At 45.9% G+C, this 21,900-nt stretch overlaps 1 protein-coding gene across 1 annotated transcript; it reads right to left on the bottom strand.

Moving 5' to 3' along the window:
* Window positions 1-18,831: 18,831 nt before the first annotated feature.
* On the bottom strand, window positions 18,832-21,683 carry LOC120030056 (tripartite motif-containing protein 35-like). Its single transcript, XM_038975375.1, has 7 exons — window positions 21,598-21,683; window positions 20,855-21,295; window positions 20,404-20,499; window positions 20,053-20,283; window positions 19,937-19,959; window positions 19,735-19,853; window positions 18,832-19,594 (listed from the first exon to the last, which is right to left on the bottom strand). Exons 2-7 carry the CDS (start codon window positions 21,266-21,268, stop codon window positions 19,044-19,046), a joined length of 1,434 nt encoding a protein of 477 aa, XP_038831303.1. The 5' UTR covers window positions 21,269-21,295; window positions 21,598-21,683; the 3' UTR covers window positions 18,832-19,043.
* Window positions 21,684-21,900: the final 217 nt, after the last annotated feature.

Below are 21,900 nucleotides of genomic sequence, written 5' to 3'. Positions count from 1 at the left end.
ATGCCGCAAACTATCCCTTTAACCTAAGAGGAATGTAGTGCTGGTTTCTCATTTGTTCATAGCTGGGAGAAACACCAGCGCAAAACATAAAGTCACCAATGATGGTTCTACTTGACAACCTCACCCATCAACAGAGGAATGATCCTGTACAAAACCTTGACTTGATGAGTTCTCCTTATACAGCAGAATACTCTGAATTATCCCACCTCAGAACCTCACTGGATCCCATTCAACATTCTTCTGGCACAAAATGGCTGCTGTCATATAGCACCATAGATATAGATAGAGGACTCATCATGGGTATAACCCATTTTAGCATGGGCATTGCCATCATCCACCATTTTAAAATAGGAATCCCCACCCAGTTGACTGCTTGACTATGGGTTGTAGCCTCAATGGTGCTGCCCATGCTGTCAGACGCTATAATGACACAGATATAAAGATGAGTCCTCTATCTATCTCTATGTTTAGCAGCCAGGTGGATGGTCCATGTTAGCGGAAATAACAAAACACAATGTAAGCTAAATGTGTTGTGCTAGTGAGGATATGAGCTGTGTAAATGCAATGTGTTGTTACCATTTACAACCTGCAGGGTTTATGGCAACAGTCATGTCCTCTTGAAGGACAATAACCATCATCATCTTCATACATATTGTTCCATATTCCTGATCAAGGCAGACAGACACATTATTTGGAGAAATATGTATGACCAGTTAGCAGAGTTCAGTCCATGACAGAATATTCTGATTCTCTTTGTCCACAGATTGTAGAGTCCATTCATCCTACTGTTGACCAATAGGATAGAGACGTCGTACCCTTGATGAGCCAATCCTTCAGCAGTAAAATTCCACTGGGGAGGGTAGAAAGTGTGTGTATTAGTCCAGTCTGAGAGCCTCTCTGTGCTGTTATGTTCTCCTAGATGTCGTTCTGTGTTGGGGAGAAGAGAGCTGCTAGAGATCCAGTCTCACTGGGCTCCACAATGTCCCTTTTCTCCAGCTTGGGCTTCTTAAAGAGAGATGGGAGATTTCTGATATGTACCTCCTTTTTAAACTGCTGGCCCAGAGCTTTCTGTGGGGAGGACAGATCAAATACAGTTACAATCTGTCTGAATTTAATGGTTGTCTTATTATATTTGAGTGTACAGGACCTATTTAATTAAACTTTTATGAAAAATACTACTGTCAATCAATCAATCAAATGTATTTATAATGCCCTTTTTTACATCAGCAGATGTCACAAAGTGCTATACAGAAACCCACTCTAAAAACTCAAATTGCAACTAATGCAGATTTAAAAGCATTGTGGTCCAGAGCCTGCCAGCATTCGCCAATCAAGTCTAACTTATATCCTATAAGTAATATCCAATTCAACAGTCACAATGGAGACATTTTAGACATTATTTTGTTATTAAATAATTCTAGGTCTTTCTTAAAGAAAAACATAGAAGTTGTAGAACACCCCCATCTATTGGTGGGAGGTGGTATTACCCCCACGGTGCCGGTGATGAGCTTCTTGAACTGGTCCTTCCTCTTCTTCTCTCCCACCTTCTGGGTGGAGCTGGGCTCCAGCAGCCGCTGGTCATACTGGTCCAGAGACTCCAGATTGATGCTGGGGATCTGAGTCATCACAATCCTTAGCTCAATGTACTGCGGCCGCTGATCCAGGGAGGGAGGAAAGAGAGGAAAGAGTTAGTTGGAGAGAAGGGGAGGAGAAGGGTAGGACAGAGAGAAGAGTTAGATGTAGAGGAGGGGAGGAGAAGGGTAGGACAGAGAGAAGAGTTAGATGTAGAGGAGGGGAGGAGAAGGGTAGGACAGAGAGAAGAGTTAGATGTAGAAGAGGGGAGGAGAAGGGTAGGACAGAGAGAAGAGTTAGATGTAGAGGAGGGGAGGAGAAGGGTAGGACAGAGAGAAGAGTTAGATGTAGAGGAGGGGAGGAGAAGGGTAGGACAGAGAGAAGAGTTAGATGTAGAGGAGGGGAGGAGAAGGCTAGGACAGAGAGAAGAGATAGATATAGAGGAGGGGAGGAGAAGGGTAGGACAGAGAGAAGAGTTAGATGTAGAGGAGGGGAGGAGAAGGGTAGGACAGAGAGAAGAGTTAGATGTAGAGGAGGGGAGGAGAAGGGTAGGACAGAGAGAAGAGTTAGATGTAGAGGAGGGGAGGAGAAGGGTAGGACAGAGAGAAGAGTTAGATGTAGAGGAGGGGAGGAGAAGGGTAGGACAGAGAGAAGAGTTAGATGTAGAGGAGGGGAGGAGAAGGGTAGGACAGAGAGAAGAGTTAGATGTAGAGGAGGGGAGGAGAAGGGTAGGACAGAGAGAAGAGTTAGATGTAGAGGAGGGGAGGAGAAGGGTAGGACAGAGAGAAGAGTTAGATGTAGAGGAAGGGAGGAGAAGGGTAGGACAGAGAGAAGAGATAGATATAGAGGAGGGGAGAAGGGTAGGACAGAGAGAAGAGATAGATGTAGAAGCGGGGAGGAGAAGGGTAGGACAGAGAGAAGAGTTAGATGTAGAGGAGGGGAGGAGAAGGGTAGGACAGAGAGAAGAGATAGATGTAGAGGAGGGGAGGAGAAGGGTAGGACAGAGAGAAGAGATAGATGTAGAAGCGGGGAGGAGAAGGGTAGGACAGAGAGAAGAGATAGATGTAGAAGCGGGGAGGAGAAGGGTAGGACAGAGAGAAGAGTTAGATGTAGAGGAGGGGAGAAGGGTAGGACTGAGAGAAGAGATAGATGTAGAAGCGGGGAGGAGAAGGGTAGGACAGAGAGAAGAGATAGATGTAGAAGCGGGGAGGAGAAGGGTAGGACAGAGAGAAGAGTTAGATGTAGAGGAGGGGAGAAGGGTAGGACAGAGAGAAGAGATAGATGTAGAGTAGGGAAGGAGAAGGGTAGGACAGAGAGAAGAGTTAGATGTAGAAGTGGGGAGGAGAAGGGTAGGACAGAGAGAAGAGTTAGATGTAGAGGAGGGGAGAAGGGTAGGACAGAGAGAAGAGATAGATGTAGAGTAGGGAAGGAGAAGGGTAGGACAGAGAGAAGAGTTAGATTTAGAGGAGGGGAGGAGAAGGGTAGGACAGAGAGAAGAGTTAGATGTAGAGGAGGGGAGGAGAAGGGTAGGACAGAGAGAAGAGTTAGATGTAGAGGAGGGGAGGAGAAGGGTAGGGCAGAGAGAAGAGTTAGATGTAGAGGAGGGGAGGAGAAGGGTAGGACAGAGAGAAGAGTTAGATGTATAGGAGGGAAGGAGAAGGGTAGGACAGAGAGAAGAGTGAGTGATGCTGGGGTTCTGAGTCATCATGACCTGCTCAGACAGGTCATGATGTCAGGAGTCACTAATGCACAGTCACTAATGCACAGTCAGGAGTCACTAATGCATTGCAGGTGTGGCATTCTGCATACTTTTTTACTCAAATTAGATCATAGTATGCTGTTCAAGTATGTAGCACACTAGTATGGATATTTGGACAGGACCAATGTAAAGGCCTGTGCCCTATCCCAGTAGCTGTCTACAATAATATCAGCCTTATGGAGCAGATTTGCTTAATCTTTTACTTAATTTTATAATTTGGGGAGAGACGCTCTGCAAGTGGGAGGCCAGTGCACAGGAGAGAGAGAGAGAGAGTAAAAGAGAGAAGATCCAGTCTGCAGATAGAGGACTATCTAAATCATCAAGGGATACACAGTGTCCCCAAACCAACAGAATGTAGGCTAACACCTCTTTATCTCACGTCTAGAGGGAGTTGAATTAGTAATTGATTAGTTTACGATTGAGAAGATGCAAGTATGCAGTGAAATTCAGCTTGAACATAGAAAATCAATACCACCACATCAACTTCTCCTGCTCTTCCAGTCCCTAATTCCTATTTATACCAGTGGAGGCTCCTCAGAGGAGGAAGGGGAGGACCATCCTCAGTGAACATACATATTTTTTTAAGTCATTATTTTTAGATAAAACTATACTAAATATATTCACGTCACCAAATAATTTACTAAAACACACAGTTTTGCAATGAAGGTCTACAGTAGTCTCAACAGCACTCTGTGGGGTAGCACCATGGTGTAGCCGGAGGACAGCTAGCTTCTGTCCTCCTCTGGGTACATTGACTTCAATACAAAACCTGAGGGTCACGGTTCTCACCCCTTTCCATGGACTTACACAGTAACAACTTCCAGAGGACGTCCTCCAGTCTATCAGAGCTCTTGCAGTATGAACTGACATGTTGTCCACCCAATCAAAGGATCAGAGAATTAATCTAGTACTGAAAGCATAAGCTACAGCTAGCTAGCACTGCAGTGTATAAAATGTGGTGAGTAGTTGACTCAAAGAGAGAGAAAGACAATAGTCAAACAGTTTTGAACAAATTCATTTCTTCCAAAATGAAGGAGAAGCAAGAGAGAATAAGAGAGAGAATGTCATTTTTGTTTTACTTACTTAGCTTGCAAAAGCAGCTGGCTAGTTAAGCCTACTGAAACACCCTGCTCAAACAGAAGGATGCTTTAATAGCTAGCTGGTTATGGCTATCCAACACAACACTGGAACTCTTAGGTAAGCTTTTGGTTTTACTGATTAATTGCCACCGGGGCCCGCCGGTGTAACTACTAAACTGCTAACTGACTATATACTGTAAAGTTACTGCTTGATTTTAGCGGGTTTTCTCATGTTTAGATCTATTAGCTATGTTGACTATGATGTTACTTTAGCTAATATGGTGACAAGGATGTAGGCTGTGTGTGGCAGTTAAGATATGGTTTGGCTTGGAAAGGTATTTTCGCATGTTCACATACAGCTGATGTGTTGCGCATTGAAGTCCACAAACGAAGGGAAAAGGTGAGAGGGGGAGAAAGCATAGATGCGAGAAGGAAAACAACGTGGCTGATATGAATGTGAACTGTGTTTGCGTCTGAACATGAACCAGGAAGAAAACAGGAATAAACATAACTGAATTTGTCCAATAAAAACTCTCGTTTTTGGACTAATGAGTACAAACTAGATCAGCTAGATGCAGGCAAGAGTGTGAAAGGCGGTATTAAATGTGTCACTGTCTGTCACCTCATTATTTTCGCTCAACCTGTGTGCACCTACATTGTAAACTTTCATTCATTCCCAGGTAACCTCCCCACGCCTGCCCCAGAACAAGCTCCTCTCCCGGGCATGATCTCCTCCACTGCAGCCTCCTGCTTCTAAAAACATGGCTCCAAAAAAGCCTTATTTTCTCTTTCTTTCTCCCTCTTTCTCCTTGTCTCTTCAAAATCCCAAAGTCCTACTTGTCACGTTCCTGACCTATTTCTGTTAGTTTGTTGTATGTGTTAGTTGGTCAGGACGTGAGTTTGGGTGGGCATTCTATGTTGTGTGTTTCTATGTTGGTTTAGGGTTGCCTGGTATGGCTCTTGATTAGAGGCAGGTGTTTGGCGTTCCTCTAATTAAGAGTCATATTTAGGTAGGTTGTTTCACTGTGTTCGTTGTGGGTGGTTGTCTCCTGTGTCTGTGTATATGTTTGCACCATACGGGACTGTTTGCAGTTTGTTCATTTTATGTAGTCTGTTCCTGTTCGTTTCGTTCTTCACGTTATATGTAAGTTCGTCGTTCAGGTCTGTCTGCATCGTTTATTTGTTTTGTTAGTTTAATCAAGTATAGTTCGTTTTCGTCTTTGTCTCTTTTGTTTATTTAATAAAGCATCATGTCATTTCACTACGCTGCGCCTTGGTTTAATCCCTGCTCCTCCTCTTCGGATGAAGAGGAGGAGGAAAACCGTTACAGAACCACCCACCAATCCAGAACCAAGCAGCGTAATTTCGAGCAACGGGAGAGTATACAGGACTTGTGGAGTTGGGAGCAAGTATTTAACGGAGAAGGACCATGGGCTAAAGTGAATCACCGTCCATGGGAACAGCTGGAGGCAGTTCGGAGAGCGGAGGAAAAGAGAGAGAGGAACCGGCGTTATGAGGGGACGCGTCTTGCACGGAAGCCCGAAAAGCCCGTGAGTAACACCCAAAAATTTCTTGGGGGGCGGCTAAGAGGTAGTGGGCCTAGGGCAGGTAGGAGACCTGCGCCCACTTCCCAGGCTTACCGTGGAGAGCGGGAGTACGGGCAGACGCCGTGTTACGCAGTAGAGCGCACGGTGTCTCCTGTACGTGTGCATAGCCCGGTGCGGGTTATTCCACCTCCCCGCACTGGTAGGGCTAGATTGGGCATTGAGCCAGGTGTCATGAGGCCGGCTCAACGCGTCTGGTCTCCAGTGCGTCTCCTCGGGCCGGCATACACGGCACCTGCCTTACGCATGGTTTCCCCGGTTCGCCTACATAGCCCGGTGCGGGTTATTCCACCTCCCTGCACTGGTCGGGCGACCGGGAGCATTCAACCAGGTAAGGTTGGGCAGGCTCAATGCTCAAGAGAGCCAGTACGCTTGCACGGTCCGGTATTTCCGGCGCTACCTCCCCGCCCCAGCCCAGTACCACCTGTTCCTCCTCCACGCACTCTCCATGTAGTGCGTGTATCCAGTTCGGTGCCTCCAGTTCCGACAACACGCACTAAGCCTCCTGTGCGTCTCCTGAGTCCTGTACACACTGTTACTTCTCCCCGTACTAGTCCTGATGTGCGTGCACTCAGCCCGGTGCCACCAGTGCCGGTACCACGCACCAGGCACAGAGTACGCTTTGAGAGTCCAGTGTGCCCTGTCCCTGCTCCCCGCACTAGGCTTGAAGTGCGTGTCTCCAGTCCGGTGCTTCCAGTTCCGGCACCACGTACCAGGCCTACAGTGCGTCTCAGCCGGCCAGAGTCTGCCGTCTGCCCAACGGCGCCTGAACTGTCCGTCTGCCAAGCGCCGCATGAACTGCCCGTCTGTATTGAGCCTTCAAAGCCGCCCGTCTGCCATGAGCCTGCAAAGCCGCCCGTCTGCTATGAGCCTACAGAGCCTTCCGCCAGACTGGAGCCGCTAGAGCCTTCCGCCAGACAGGAGCCGCTAGAGCCTTCCGCCAGACAGGAGCCGCTAGAGCCTTCCGCCAGACAGGAGCAGCCAAAGCCTTCCGCTAGACAGGATCAGTCTGAGCCATCCGTCTCCGCAGCGCCATCTGAGCCATCCGTCTCCCCAGCGCCATCTGAGCCATCCGTCTCCCCAGCGCCATCTGAGCCATCCGTCTCCCCAGCGCCATCTGAGCCATCCGTCTCCCCAGCGCCATCTGAGCCATCCGTCTCCCCAGCGCCATCTGAGCCATCCGTCTCTCCAGCGCCATCTGAGCCATCCGTCTGCCCAGTGCCATTAGAGCCGCCCGTCTGTCCCGAGCCGTCAGAGCCGATCGTCAGTCAGGAGCCGCTAGAGCCATTCGTCAGTCAGGATCTGCCAGAGCCGCCAACCAGACAGGATCTGCCAGAGCCGCCAACCAGACAGGATCTGCCAGAGCCGCCAACCAGACAGGATCTGCCAGAGCCGCCAACCAGACAGGATCTGCCAGAGCCGCCAACCAGACAGGATCTGCCAGAGCCGCCAACCAGACAGGATCTGCCAGAGCCGCCAACCAGACAGGATCTGCCAGAGCCGCCAACCAGACAGGATCTGCCAGAACCGCCAGTGAGCCATGAGCGTCCAGAGCCGTCAGCCAGCCATGAGCGTCCAGAGCCGTCAGCCAGCCATGAGCGTCCAGAGCCGTCAGCCAGCCATGAGCGTCCAGAGCCGTCAGCCAGCCATGAGCGTCCAGAGCCGTCAGCGAGCCATGAGCGTCCAGAGCCATCAGCCAGTCATGAGCTGTCCCTTAGCCCAGAGCGGCTATTTACCCAGAACTGCCCCTCAGTCCAGAGCTGTCTCTCTGTCCGGAGCTGCCTTTCAGTCCGGAGTTGCCCCTCTATCCTGAGCTACCTCTCTATCCTGAGCTACCTCTCTATCCTGAGCTATCTCTCTGTCCTGAGCTATCCCTCTGTCCTGAGCTATCCCTCTATCCCGGGGCTGCCCCTTGTATTGATGTTACCCAAAGGATTAAGTGGGTGTAGTATGAGGGTGGTCATTTGTAGGGGGAGATGGAAGCTGGGATTGACTATGGTGGGGTGGGGACCTCGCCCTGAGCCTGAGCCACCACCGTGGTCAGATGCCCACCCAGACCCTCCCCTAGACTTTGTGCTGGTGCGCCCGGAGTTCGCACCTTATGGGGGGGGTTATGTCACGTTCCTGACCTATTTCTGTTAGTTTGTTGTATGTGTTAGTTGGTCAGGACGTGAGTTTGGGTGGGCATTCTATGTTGTGTGTTTCTATGTTGGTTTAGGGTTGCCTGGTATGGCTCTTGATTAGAGGCAGGTGTTTGGCGTTCCTCTAATTAAGAGTCATATTTAGGTAGGTTGTTTCACTGTGTTCGTTGTGGGTGGTTGTCTCCTGTGTCTGTGTATATGTTTGCACCATACGGGACTGTTTGCGGTTTGTTCATTTTATGTAGTCTGTTCCTGTTCGTTTCGTTCTTCACGTTATATGTAAGTTCGTCGTTCAGGTCTGTCTGCATCGTTTATTTGTTTTGTTAGTTTAATCAAGTATAGTTCGTTTTCGTCTTTGTCTCTTTTGTTTATTTAATAAAGCATCATGTCATTTCACTACGCTGCGCCTTGGTTTAATCCCTGCTCCTCCTCTTCGGATGAAGAGGAGGAGGAAAACCGTTACACTACTACACAGTGCAAGTTTTCTACAATCAGTGTGTAGGCTCTTGTAGAATGAGAAAGAAATGTAACTGTTCCAACATAAAATGGGGCTAGAAATAAGTCCTCAGTTGGTGAGTAAAGCAGATTAGAGGTTTTAAATGTGCTGCAGTCTCATATTTCTTCTCCTGTTGGTGTTTCTGAAAGGCTTGATCTTCTTCTCTCCTTCTTTCCTGGTAAAGGGAACTATCCACCTCTCTCTTGTCTTAGTGGAGTTGTTCTGTTCTGCACTCGTTGGCTCACGTCTTTCTCTCTCTGACTCACCCCCTCCTCTCCTCCCTCCCTCCCTCCCTCCTCACACAACACCTCCCTTCAGAACCCTGTCTGAACTCTCTCATTCTCTCTCATTCTGTCTTCTAGTCCCTCATTTTCTTTCGTATTCTCACAACTCTCTCTCTGTCCTTTATTCTGCTACATTCTCTCCCTCCTGTCTATTTTCTCTCTCCCAGGCTTGCCTCCATGCAGCCCCTATAGAGCAGTAACCTGTGTGACACTGTTCAACTTCTGTCCCCAGTGTGTCCCCAGCATCACAAAGAACTGTGTGTGTGTGTAAATAAATAAATACAATAATTACATGTATGACATCACCTAACAAGGACTTGGACATTAGTGGATTGTTGAAGTCCTTAGTGGTGGCAAGGAGGTTAGTCTCCAACTTCTCTTCACACAAAGAAATTAACACTTCTGGTTTAAATACACCACCGGCTTGGATCAATTTATCCTGGCTCTGCACAGCTCACTGTGTCTAACCCTCCACTTCATCTCTTCCTGCTCTGTGGTGAAACCATCCCAACACCAACACTACAACAGAACCTGAAGGTCCCTGGAACCCTAATCTCTGTCTGACAGAGAGAGGGGGGAGAAAAGGAGTGAGAGAGAGAGATGGAGTTGAGAGAGGGGTACTGTGGAAAAGAAGAGAGGGAGTGTGTGCTCCATCCTTCCCAGTCCTAGCCAGTCAGACACCACACATCGTAGAGAGAGAGCTCCATCTGGCCCAGCTAAAGTGTCAGTGGGGTCCTGATTACAAGGTAGAGGGTGGTGTTGAGGGAGTAATGAGGGTGTCTCTCTCTGTCCCTCTCTCTGCTCCCTCCACTCTCTCACAGAGCTGTGAATGGAATGCACACAGATATGCAACACACACCTCTGTCTGTCTCAGACGTCAGAAGGAACAACACCAATTGGCAACAGCAGCAGTACCACAACTCATATAGGAAACAAAGGAAGTCACCTGCAAGTCTCAGGCAGACTTGTCTAACTTTAGTTTCTGTAGTAATTGTGTAGTAATTTAGTAGTAACTAGAGCTCACTAAAGAGACAACATAGAAGAGTGGTGTGAAGTTTTATTTTGAATCATTCTATAATAAAACTATGTGTACTTGGGGGGTTGTGTATGGATAATGCATGGTTGAATGGGTCTAACCTAGCATGTCTACAGTTAACAAACTGTGTCTGGAGAACCATTCTAAATAAACCCCTGAGTTTATTTCAAATCAAATCAAATGTTATTTGTCACATGCGCCGAATACAACAGGTGTAGTAGACGTTACAGTGAAATGCTTACTGACAAGCATTTAACCAGCAGTGCAGTTTTAAAAAATACCTAAAAAAGAAATAAGAATAACAAATAATTAAAGAGCAGCAGTAAATAACTGAAGCGGGTGTTTATACAGGGGGTACCTGTACAGAGTCAATGTGTCAATGTGCGGGGGCACCGGTGTCGAGGTAATTGAGGTAATATGTACATGTAGGTAGAGTTATTAAAGTGACTATGCATAGATAATAACAGAGAGTAGTAGCAGCGTAGAAGAGGGGGGGAAACACCTGAGTTTGACGTGGTAACTATGTACAGTAGTGAACAGTGGTATGTCCAGCACGGTCGCTGCTGTCCTGTTGTTCATTTACAGGACCTGAGAGAGAGAGAGCAGGAACCAGCTACTCTTACAATACACAATACAACACAGATGTCCACAACGTATACTTACCATACATAACATGTAACAACTCAGACACCTGGTTTCAGGGCATCTTTACAAAAGGCTGAGATTTTGTATCTCAAGTCCTCCATCTGGTGGTTAACAATTCAACTGCACTCAGTCACTACAGACCAGTCACTAGTTCCAGCATGCAGTTTAGCAAACAAAACAAAAATCACTAAATACCTATAAATAAATGAAATACTGAAACATGTACATTAAATATTACCAGTCCATGTTGTAAAATCTTCAATCATGGCCAACCTTCAGCATGACATTATCTCAGTTTAATACATGACCTCTGTTGATGATCAATGTTTCACACAACCAATAACAACGACAGGAAATAAAGATGTTTCTTTGATGATCTTTTAATGTCAGTTTGTTGCATGGCTTCACATCAGCACCAATAATGACAGACGTTGTGTTGTACATGATGTCCTCCCAGACCCAGTAGCATGTAGAACATTCACTGATAACAGTTTAACACAGAGCTCTGTAGCTCAATAGTCAGACCAGTATCATGTCATCGTTTCATGTTGTAATGCTGCAGACACTGTCAGGGACATATACAGGTAAACGTTGAAACTGAAAAAGGACATTCTGACAAGGATTCAAGTTATTCACATTTCCACCAAAGACAATAGTTAATGTTAGAAGATATGGTTGAATCTAGTGAGGATTCAGAGGTCAATATCTTTGAATGTTAAAATATGTGGAAACAGAGTACTAATGAAGATAGGCCTACACATTTAACACAACTTTAGAAGAAATCACATTAATATTGTAGCACAGATTGCTTACCAAAAAATATGTTTGTAACAGTATCTAAACCAAGAACATAACAAATGTTGATTCCATAAAATATTTCATAAAACATAACCGGTTAAAAATAAAGGAATTAAACCATGTGATCATTTAGACACAGTGGTGTTACTCTGATAAAGTAAAACACACAAAGAAAAGTCTTGAAATGTAAAAAGTAGTTTAAATAGAGAGAAAATCACAGTGTTGTAAATTAAGACTTTGTCTAAAGAAACTCACTCCTCATAAATAAACAGTGAGTTCACCAGTAGTAATAACACTATACCTTCAGCTACTCCTAGACCTTTGACCTCTCACTCACATCTAGGGCCCAGAGGTTTTCCTTAACCCAACCACATCTTGGGCCCAGAGGTTTTCCTTAACACGGGACCCAACCACATCTAGGGCCCAGAGGTTTTCCTTAACACGGGACCCAACCACATCTAGGGCCCAGAGGTTTTCCTTAATTAACATATGACCAAACCACATCTAGGGCCCAGAGGTTTTCCTTAATTAACACGTGACCCAACCACATCTTGGGCCCAGAGGTTTTCCTTAAGACGGGACCTGACCAGGAACAACACTAATCAAATACCTACATACCATGTTCCAAGACTTCTCTCATCTCTCCCTCCATCTTTATTTCACACTCATCTCAGTCTCTCTCCTCAGTCTCAACACATTAGAACAGCAACATTGATGATGCTACTGTCTCCACAGATACACCAACTGGAATACATTAGACTATCTCAATGGATCTACAGGCTAAAATAAAGATGATAAAATATCATGAATCACACATCAACTTTACTACTTTACTATAAGAACTTTAAGGTAGTCAAAACACTTTGCTACAATTACCACGTCTAGTCAATCTGAATTGAACCATCCTTTGTAATTTACTACAATGCAGATTAAACTCCTTAGAGAACCAGCATATTCCTACCTAACAGAGAATACTGCCTACAGCTAAATAATACCAAAACTTAATACCAATAAAACCACTATTTTTCCACATTACATGATTTACACAGTAGTAACATGAACTCAAAATACATGTAAAAGTTTAAGACAAGTAAAACACACTATATGGGTTGTAGTTTACATTTACATTTACATTTAAGTCATTTAGCAGACGCTCTTATCCAGAGCGACTTACAAATTGGTGCATTCACCTTATGATATCCAGTGGAACAACCACTTTACAATAGTGCATCTAACTCTTTTAAGGGGGGGGGGGGGGGGTTAGAAGGATTACTTTATCCTATCCTAGGTATTCCTTAAAGAGGTGGGGTTTCAGGTGTCTCCGGAAGGTGGTGATTGACTCCGCTGACCTGGCGTCGTGAGGGAGTTTGTTCCACCATTGGGGTGCCAGAGCAGCGAACAGTTTTGACTGGGCTGAGCGGGAACTGTACTTCCTCAGAGGTAGGGAGGCGAGCAGGCCAGAGGTGGATGAACGCAGTGCCCTTGTTTGGGTGTAGGGCCTGATCAGAGCCTGAAGGTACGGAGGTGCCGTTCCCCTCACAGCTCCGTAGGCAAGCACCATGGTCTTGTAGCGGATGCGAGCTTCAACTGGAAGCCAGTGGAGAGAGCGGAGGAGCGGGGTGACGTGAGAGAACTTGGGAAAGTTGAACACCAGACGGGCTGCGGCGTTCTGGATGAGTTGTAGGGGTTTAATGGCACAGGCAGGGAGCCCAGCCAACAGCGAGTTGCAGTAATCCAGACGGGAGATGACAAGTGCCTGGATTAGGACCTGCGCCGCTTCCTGCGTGAGGCAGGGTCGTACTCTGCGAATGTTGTAGAGCATGAACCTACAGGAACGGGTCACCGCCTTGATGTTAGTTGAGAACGACAGGGTGTTGTCCAGGATCACGCCAAGGTTCTTAGCACTCTGGGAGGAGGACACAATGGAGTTGTCAACCGTGATGGCGAGATCATGGAACGGGCAGTCCTTCCCCGGGAGGAAGAGCAGCTCCGTCTTGCCGAGGTTCAGCTTGAGGTGGTGATCCGTCATCCACACTGATATGTCTGCCAGACATGCAGAGATGCGATTCACCACCTGGTTATCAGAGGGGGGAAAGGAGAAGATTAATTGTGTGTCGTCTGCATAGCAATGATAGGAGAGACCATGTGAGGATATGACAGAGCCAAGTGACTTGGTGTATAGCGAGAATAGGAGAGGGCCTAGAACAGAGCCCTGGGGGACACCAGTGGTGAGAGCACGTGGTGCGGAGACAGATTCTCGCCACGCCACCTGGTAGGAGCGACCTGTCAGGTAGGACGCAATCCAAGCGTGGGCCGCGCCGGAGATGCCCAGCTCGGAGAGGGTGGAGAGGAGGATCTGATGGTTCACAGTATCAAAGGCAGCCGATAGGTCTAGAAGGATGAGAGCAGAGGAGAGAGAGTTAGCTTTAGCAGTGCGGAGCGCCTCCGTGACACAGAGAAGAGCAGTCTCAGTTGAATGACTAGTCTTGAAACCTGACTGATTTGGATCAAGAAGGTCATTCTGAGAGAGATAGCAGGAGAGCTGGCCAAGGACGGCACGTTCAAGAGTTTTGGAGAGAAAAGAAAGAAGGGATACTGGTCTGTAGTTGTTGACATCGGAGGGATCGAGTGTAGGTTTTTTCAGAAGGGGTGCAACTCTCGCTCTCTTGAAGACGGAAGGGACGTAGCCAGCGGTCAAGGATGAGTTGATGAGCGAGGTGAGGTAAGGGAGAAGGTCTCCGGAAATGGTCTGGAGAAGAGAGGAGGGGATAGGGTCAAGCGGGCAGGTTGTTGGGCGGCCGGCCGTCACAAGACGCGAGATTTCATCTGGAGAGAGAGGGGAGAAAGAGGTCAAAGCACAGGGTAGGGCAGTGTGAGCAGAACCAGCGGTGTCGTTTGACTTAGCAAACGAGGATCGGATGTCGTCGACCTTCTTTTCAAAATGGTTGACGAAGTCATCAGCAGAGAGGGAGGAGGGGGGAGGAGGGGGAGGAGGATTCAGGAGGGAGGAGAAGGTGGCAAAGAGCTTCCTAGGGTTAGAGGCAGATGCTTGGAATTTAGAGTGGTAGAAATTGGCTTTAGCAGCAGAGACAGAAGAGGAGAATGTAGAGAGGAGGAAGTGAAAGGATGCCAGGTCCGCAGGGAGGCGAGTTTTCCTCCATTTCCGCTCGGCTGCCCGGAGCCCTGTTCTGTGAGCTCGCAATGAGTCGTCGAGCCACGGAGCAGGAGGGGAGGACCGAGCCGGCCTGGAGGATAGGGGACATAGAGAGTCAAAGGATGCAGAAAGGGAGGAGAGGAGGGTTGAGGAGGCAGAATCAGGAGATAGGTTGGAGAAGGTTTGAGCAGAGGGAAGAGATGATAGGATGGAAGAGGAGAGAGTAGCGGGGGAGAGAGAGCGAAGGTTGGGACGGCGCGATACCATCCGAGTAGGGGCAGTGTGGGAAGTGTTGGATGAGAGCGAGAGGGAAAAGGATACAAGGTAGTGGTCGGAGACTTGGAGGGGAGTTGCAATGAGATTAGTGGAAGAACAGCATCTAGTAAAGATGAGGTCAAGCGTATTGCCTGCCTTGTGAGTAGGGGGGGAAGGTGAGAGGGTGAGGTCAAAAGAGGAGAGGAGTGGAAAGAAGGAGGCAGAGAGGAATGAGTCAAAGGTAGACGTGGGGAGGTTAAAGTCACCCAGAACTGTGAGAGGTGAGCCATCCTCAGGAAAGGAACTTATCAGGGCGTCAAGCTCATTGATGAACTCTCCAAGGGAACCTGGAGGGCGATAAATGATAAGGATGTTAAGCTTTTAGTTTAGTTGTCATTGGTTGTTCTAGTCAGTCTTCATAACTTTTACTTGACTTGAATGTTTCCAAACAGATGAAACTAATTAAACTGTATTACATTTAGAATGTATTAAAACCTTGTAGATGACTGTTTTAATGATTAGCACACTGGCTAAGAATGGCTAAAATGCTTTTAAGACACCTGACATATTATTTGGCTTGTAAATGACTTTGGACAATTCAACTATCTCTCGTGTCTCACTGTATGTTAAAATATTCAGTTTAAAAAACATTTTAATTTAAAAAATATTTTAAGTCAGAGGAGAGTGTTCTGTGGGTGAGCTGAGCTGACTGCTGCTACTCTCGTCTTCTGTGTTGGGGAGAGCGAGAGAAAGAGAGAGAGCGTGCGTGTATTTTAGAGTTTTGTTCGTTCTACTTAACCTTTGAGTCAAACCCACCTGACATCATCAGTCCCCATTGGGGAGAGCTGAGGCAGGGAGTTCTGTCCTGTGGTTAGTTACTGGTTGGTGAAATAACCGTATGTCACTCCATCTATACCTCACTATAGTAGTAATGGTTTAAATAACTCACCATGGCTGTGGGTTGGAGCCCTGCATATGTCACTCTGGATGGATAAAGTGTCTGATTCATGACCAGATTAGTAACATATTCTATCATTATTATCATAGTAGTAATGAGGAGAAAGACGCCATCACCCACTGGTTAATAGCTGTGAATCATGCTGGTTTTTAGCTGTGAATCATGCTGGTTTTTAGCTGTGAATCATGCTGGTTTTTAGCTGTGAATCATGCTGGTTTATAGATGTGAATCATGCTGGTTTATAGCTGTGAATCTTGCTGGTTTATAGATGTGACTCATGCTGGTTTATAGCTGTGAATCATCCTGGTTTTTAGCTGTGGATCATGCTGGTTTATAGCTGTGAATATGCTGGTTTATAGCTGTGAATCATGCTGGTTTATAGCTGTGAATAATGCTGGTTTATAGCTGTGAATCATCCTGGTTTTTAGCTGTGAATAATGCTGGTTTATAGCTGTGAATATGCTGGTTTATAGCTGTGAATCATGTTGGTTTATAGATGTGAATCATGCTGGTTTTTAGCTGTGAATCATGCTGGTTTATAGATGTGAATCATGCTGGTTTATAGCTGTGAATCATGCTGGTTTACAGCTGTGAATCATGCTGGTTTATAGCTGTGAATCATGCTGGTTTATAGATGTGAATCATGCTGGTTTATAGACGTGAATCATGCTGGTTTATAGATGTGAATCATGCTGGTTTATAGACGTGAATCATGCTGGTTTATAGATGTGAATCATGCTGGTTTATAGACGTGAATCATGCTGGTTTATAGATGTGAATCATGCTGGTTTATAGACGTGAATTATGCTGGTTTATAGCTGTGAATAATGCTGGTTTATAGCTGTGAATCATGCTGGTTTATAGCTGTGAATCATGCTGGTTTAAAGCTGTGAATCATGCTGGTTTAAAGCTGTGAATCATGCTGGTTTAAAGCTGTGAATCATGCTGGTTTAAAGCTGTGAATCATGCTGGTTTAAAGCTGTGAATCATGCTGGTTTAAAGCTGTGAATCATGCTGGTTTATAGCTGTGAATCATGCTGATTTATAGCTGTGAATCATGCTGGTTTAAAGCTGTGAATCATGCTGGTTTAAAGCTGTGAATCATGCTGGTTTAAAGCTGTGAATCATGCTGGTTTATAGCTGTGAATCATGCTGGTTTAAAGCTGTGAATCATGCTGGTTTAAAGCTGTGAATCATGCTGGTTTATAGCTGTGAATCATGCTGCCAACCGGTATAAAGGACAGTTCAATTTGTTTGGTTTGAACCTGAGACAATGTAACACTTCACTATACCACTCCTATTACTAATACACACACACAAGCACACGCACACACACACACACACACAGGGTTATCTATGGAGAGGTGTAGTGGTGTATAGTACTTAGCCATCTAAGCTGATATTCTCTTTCTCCTCTCTGTCCAATGTGTGTGTCTGAGTCCTGGAGTCCCTAGTCTACTGCTGCCCTATCAGTTGATGTACACATGTTGTTTGAGCAGTTGTACAACAAATTGTCTGTAATTCTACACATTTTGCCATGACTTATGCCACGTTAATAATGATATTTCTGGGAGAATGACTAACAGTATCAATGGGGTTCTCCTGTAGGTCAGGGAAGGAAGGAGGGGGAGGGGGGCGGGGTCTCATTGACTTGTTTTAGCTCATTTACTGCATTTCTATACAATTTAAAAACTACAAAATTCTATTTGGAGACCAGAAAAAACTACTTCAAAAGACCCCAGCCATTATCACCTTGGTTGCTGTAGCTTTATTCACCTCAGTCCATCTACAAACACATAGCTTGGTAGCAATACAATTAGCCGCTACACATTAACTCACATTAACTCAGCACCGGGATCAAAAACTATAATTTAATATGTACAGAGGGATCTGTTAGCAGAATAAGAATTGTATTAACAAAAGGTAAACATATGAGTTTGCTTCATAGAACAATTATTTTGTAGTTGTAATGCTACTTTCCTGCAATTCTAAACATTTTGCCGTGACGTATGCCATGTTAATATGACATATAAGTGAAAGTGACTAATAAAATCAATTGGGGCCCCTGGAGGTCAGAGCCCCTGGAGGTCAGAGCCCCTGGAGGTCAGGGCCCCTGGAGGTCAGAGCCCCTGGAGGTCAGGGCCCCCTGGAGGTCAGAGCCCCTGGAGGTCAGGGTCCCTGGAGGTCAGGGCCCCCTGGAGGTCAGAGCCCCTGGAGTTCAGAGCCCCTGGAGGTCAGAGCCCCTGGAGGTCAGAGCCCCTGGAGGTCAGGGCCCCTGGAGGTCAGGGCCCCCTGGAGGTCAGAGCCCCTGGAGGTCAGAGCCCCTGGAGGTCAGAGCCCCTGGAGGTCAGGGCCCCATGGAGGTCAGGGCCTCTGGAGGTCAGGGCCTCTGGGCACGTGCACTGCCTGCCCGGTCAATAATTAATCCATGATGTCAACAAGTTTAAATAGCTGGCTAGAATAACTAATTAACCAATCAAAACAAGCGCACAATGTATATATGACATTTAGCAGATGCTTTTCTCAATAGCGACTTATAGTCATGCGTGTATACATTTTAAGTACAGGTGGTCCCGGGAATCAAACCCACTACCCTGGTGTTGCATGTGCTACTCTCTACCAACTAGTGTTAAACGGTATACCAAAAACCTCTGTACTTTTTCACTACAAAAAAATGGTTCGGTACTAGAATTTTTGTTACGTTTGGTACTTTCGTCTAATGTGTTTCATGTGATTGAGAGGATCAAGTCTGTCTATCAGTGCAGCCCCTTTATAGCATGAAGACCAAAGTACCTGCTCCACTTACTAATTCATTGCTAGAGCTGTCTGGGCTGCATTAGCGCCCCACAGGACGAGACCCGTAATCATCTGCACAATACAAGCAGCACGAAAGCCAAAACAACAAGGCAAAGGTACTCACACGACCAACGGACATCATCATAATCGACAGGCAACAGTGAACAAAGGGCACACTTATACAATTACTAATCAGGGGAGAATATGGGGACCAGGTGTGCGTGATGAGACAGTTCAGTGACTAGAGGCCGGTGACGTAGACCTTCCAAACTGGTGCACGGAATGAGCAACAGTACCAGAGGGATCCGTGACAGAGGGAGAGAGAATTTGTGGAAAAAGGCTGCAAGAGTCTGAAGAGGCACATTTAGAATAAAAAGTATGAGTCTAGTTGACTCATGTTTCTCTCTCTCTGTCACGCACGCACACACACACACACACATGTGCACACACACACACACACACAACCTCATTGGGATGGCATCACTGTCAGAGACACCTCTGATTGGCAGATCTGTACACCAGTGCCTTTTGCATCACCAGCTGGTCCAATAGTGAAGTATGGGTAGAGAGTCTCAGTGAATGTGTCTTTATAAGTGGAGATGAGTGTCATGTCTTTGGAGTCGTAGAAGGACACCTCCCCCTGGTCGTAGTCCAGCTGAACTCTGATCCTCTGGGGTATCTTCTTCAGGAGGAGGGTCTTTCCCATTCCATTAGTATACTTACCACTCCTCTGCAGTATCGCATAGATTCCATTCTTTGGTGATACATGCCGCTCCCCCTTCCTGTCAGTTGACTCTTTAGCCACGCCCATAACCCAGTCAGTATGGTCCCCCACCTCCACCTCCCAGCTGTGTTTACCTGAGCTGAGCCCCTTAGAGCCCAGAATATCTGCATACTTCATGAATCTCTCAGGGTTGTCAGGGAGCTGCTGCTTTGGGCCAGTTCGACTCACACTGGTCAGATCATCAGACAGAGAGAGACAGGGGTGTGCAGTGTTGGGGTCCAGAATCACAGGAGCTTCAGAACAAAGAGATATTCCACACATTATACCATGTAGTCTCTTTTCATAAACACTAAGAATACTACTTAAAATAACCTACTTAATTAAATCTATCTTACATTATTCTCCATCATGTCCTCTCCTATCCAGTACTCACTGTGTTTGATGATCCCCTGCATCTTCTCCCAGACTCTGAACTTCAGGTTGCCCAGGTGTTTGGCCACGTCTATCAGCACCCCTGACACCAGCTGTGGATCTGGCATTGTGCACTGGGCTCTGGAATAACATTCAGGAGTCAGAACTTCTGTGGGGTTGGGTTCACAACCACAGAGAAGAGAGACGAGAAGCAGATCACTTACCTTTCCTTCATGGTCTTGAAGTTCTGGAAAGTAGAGTATATAGTCATCAATATCAATGATTAATCTATAAATCTTTGTTAATTTATAATCTATGTCTGAGAGAGAGCAGTTCTTACCTGCAGGAATGATATGTCTTCATCTTTCAGCTCCCTCTCTATGGCTCTGATTGTGTCTGAAAGTGATGATATCTCTCTGTTCATCTGCTCTATCTTCTCCTTCATCTTCTGGCTCTTCTGCTTATCTTCCTCCTTCAGAGCAGCTATCCTGGCCTCCTCTTCCTCTTGTAGAAACTGGTGAAGTTTCTCAAACTCCTTTTTAATCTGCTTCTCCGTGTGTTGGGCCTGTCTCTGGAGACAGTGAGAACAATATATCATTCTACAATTATTATCATAATAAAATCCAACATGTAGGCTACAACTGAAACAATACATGCTGTACTATTGTAACTTTGCATAATTTATACTAACCTTAATGTGCACTGCTGTTTGATCACAGGTTTGTTTAACTTTATTAAAGAGCTTCAGCTTCTCCTGTAAGGGCTTCAGGTCAGTCTGGAGTTCCTCCTGGAATGAGACAGAACCTCACTGAGGAGACAACCTCTGGACTCTCTTTATAGGAGAGAACATGTCTGTACAACACATCTCTATCACTGCAGAGACTTTTTATCCTTGTCTTAAGTGTCAATGTCAGAGATACCTATGTTTTCACTCAGGATCTCTGACTACATTTCTTACCAAGACTGATTTACAAAGGATCAGAAACTGAAATTCACAATCATCCAGTTGAGTCAACACAATGTGTAGAAAATCAATTTATTATCTAAATGAGTCAGACTCATTAATAAAACATTGATAACTTCATGTTCCATAGTGTGAGTATTGATCTATCACATATTTTCTATCAGAATCTTTCTCCTACCTTGTGATCCTGTACAGCCTCGTCTACAGGGATGCAGACATGATCTTTATGTTTCCTTGAGACCTGACACACCAAACAGATGGGCTCTTTATCCTCCAGACAGAACAGCCTGAGTTTGCTACTGTGTAGACTGCAGAGCACCTTGGACCCTGTGGTTGGACTTTTCAGATCTGTCTGTCTCCTTTCCCGTAAGGCCTCACACAGGTTCTTTAGAGAGAGGTTTGTAGGGGGATGATCCATTGAGGATTTTCTCCTGCAAACTGGACATTCCCGAGATTCCTTGTCTTTCCAGCATTCCTTTAGACAGGCTTGACAGAAGCTGTGGCTGCATGACAACATGACAGGATCCTTGAAGATGTCAAGGCACACCGTACAGGAGAAATCCTCCTCTGGGAGAGACGAACTAGAAGCCATTTTCTCACGCTGTGTCACTCGGTTTGTCTAGAAGGGATACAGTTTTTGTAAAAATGGACTTTCGTAACAGGTTTAGGATAACTTACGCAGCAGGTTAGGATAATTAGGTTAAGGTTAGGAAAAGGGTTAGGGTTCGCTAAAATGTACAAAAATCTACTTTGATGTACATTTGACAAATGCTGTATCCCCTCTAGACATGACCATGCCACTCCCTGTCCTGTCCTGGATCTGAAAGTTACTTTCACTTTTAACAAGTTACAGTCTTAAAGAGTCACTTCATTCAAAACAAGTGAAGCTGCACATAAAGTTCACAGTTTTAATGATATTACCTTGTATTGGTTGGTTTAACAGCCTGATTCTTCAGAACAATCTAAATAAAATCCCAGTGTTGTGTTGTGTGTCAGACAGACATGAGTCCTGGAGAGATATTAAAGTTACAGCACTGAGATGAACTTTAGTCATCATGTGACTCGGGGGTGGAGTTTACTGTGAACCTGGGAATACCTGTTTGAATACTTAACATGCACCCCACCCTTGTGAATACATGCAACAAGTACAAACAGGGCCAATCACAGTGGATTAAAACACTTGGCACTTTTGTCCTGTATGTTTTATTCTCTCTAACTCTAAAC

Source organism: Salvelinus namaycush, chromosome 35 (genome assembly GCF_016432855.1).
Source record: "Salvelinus namaycush isolate Seneca chromosome 35, SaNama_1.0, whole genome shotgun sequence".
Classification (NCBI taxonomy): Eukaryota; Metazoa; Chordata; class Actinopteri; order Salmoniformes; family Salmonidae; genus Salvelinus; species Salvelinus namaycush.
Note: the sequence above shows the minus strand (reverse complement) of the source record. Positions and strands in the feature narration are given on the sequence as shown.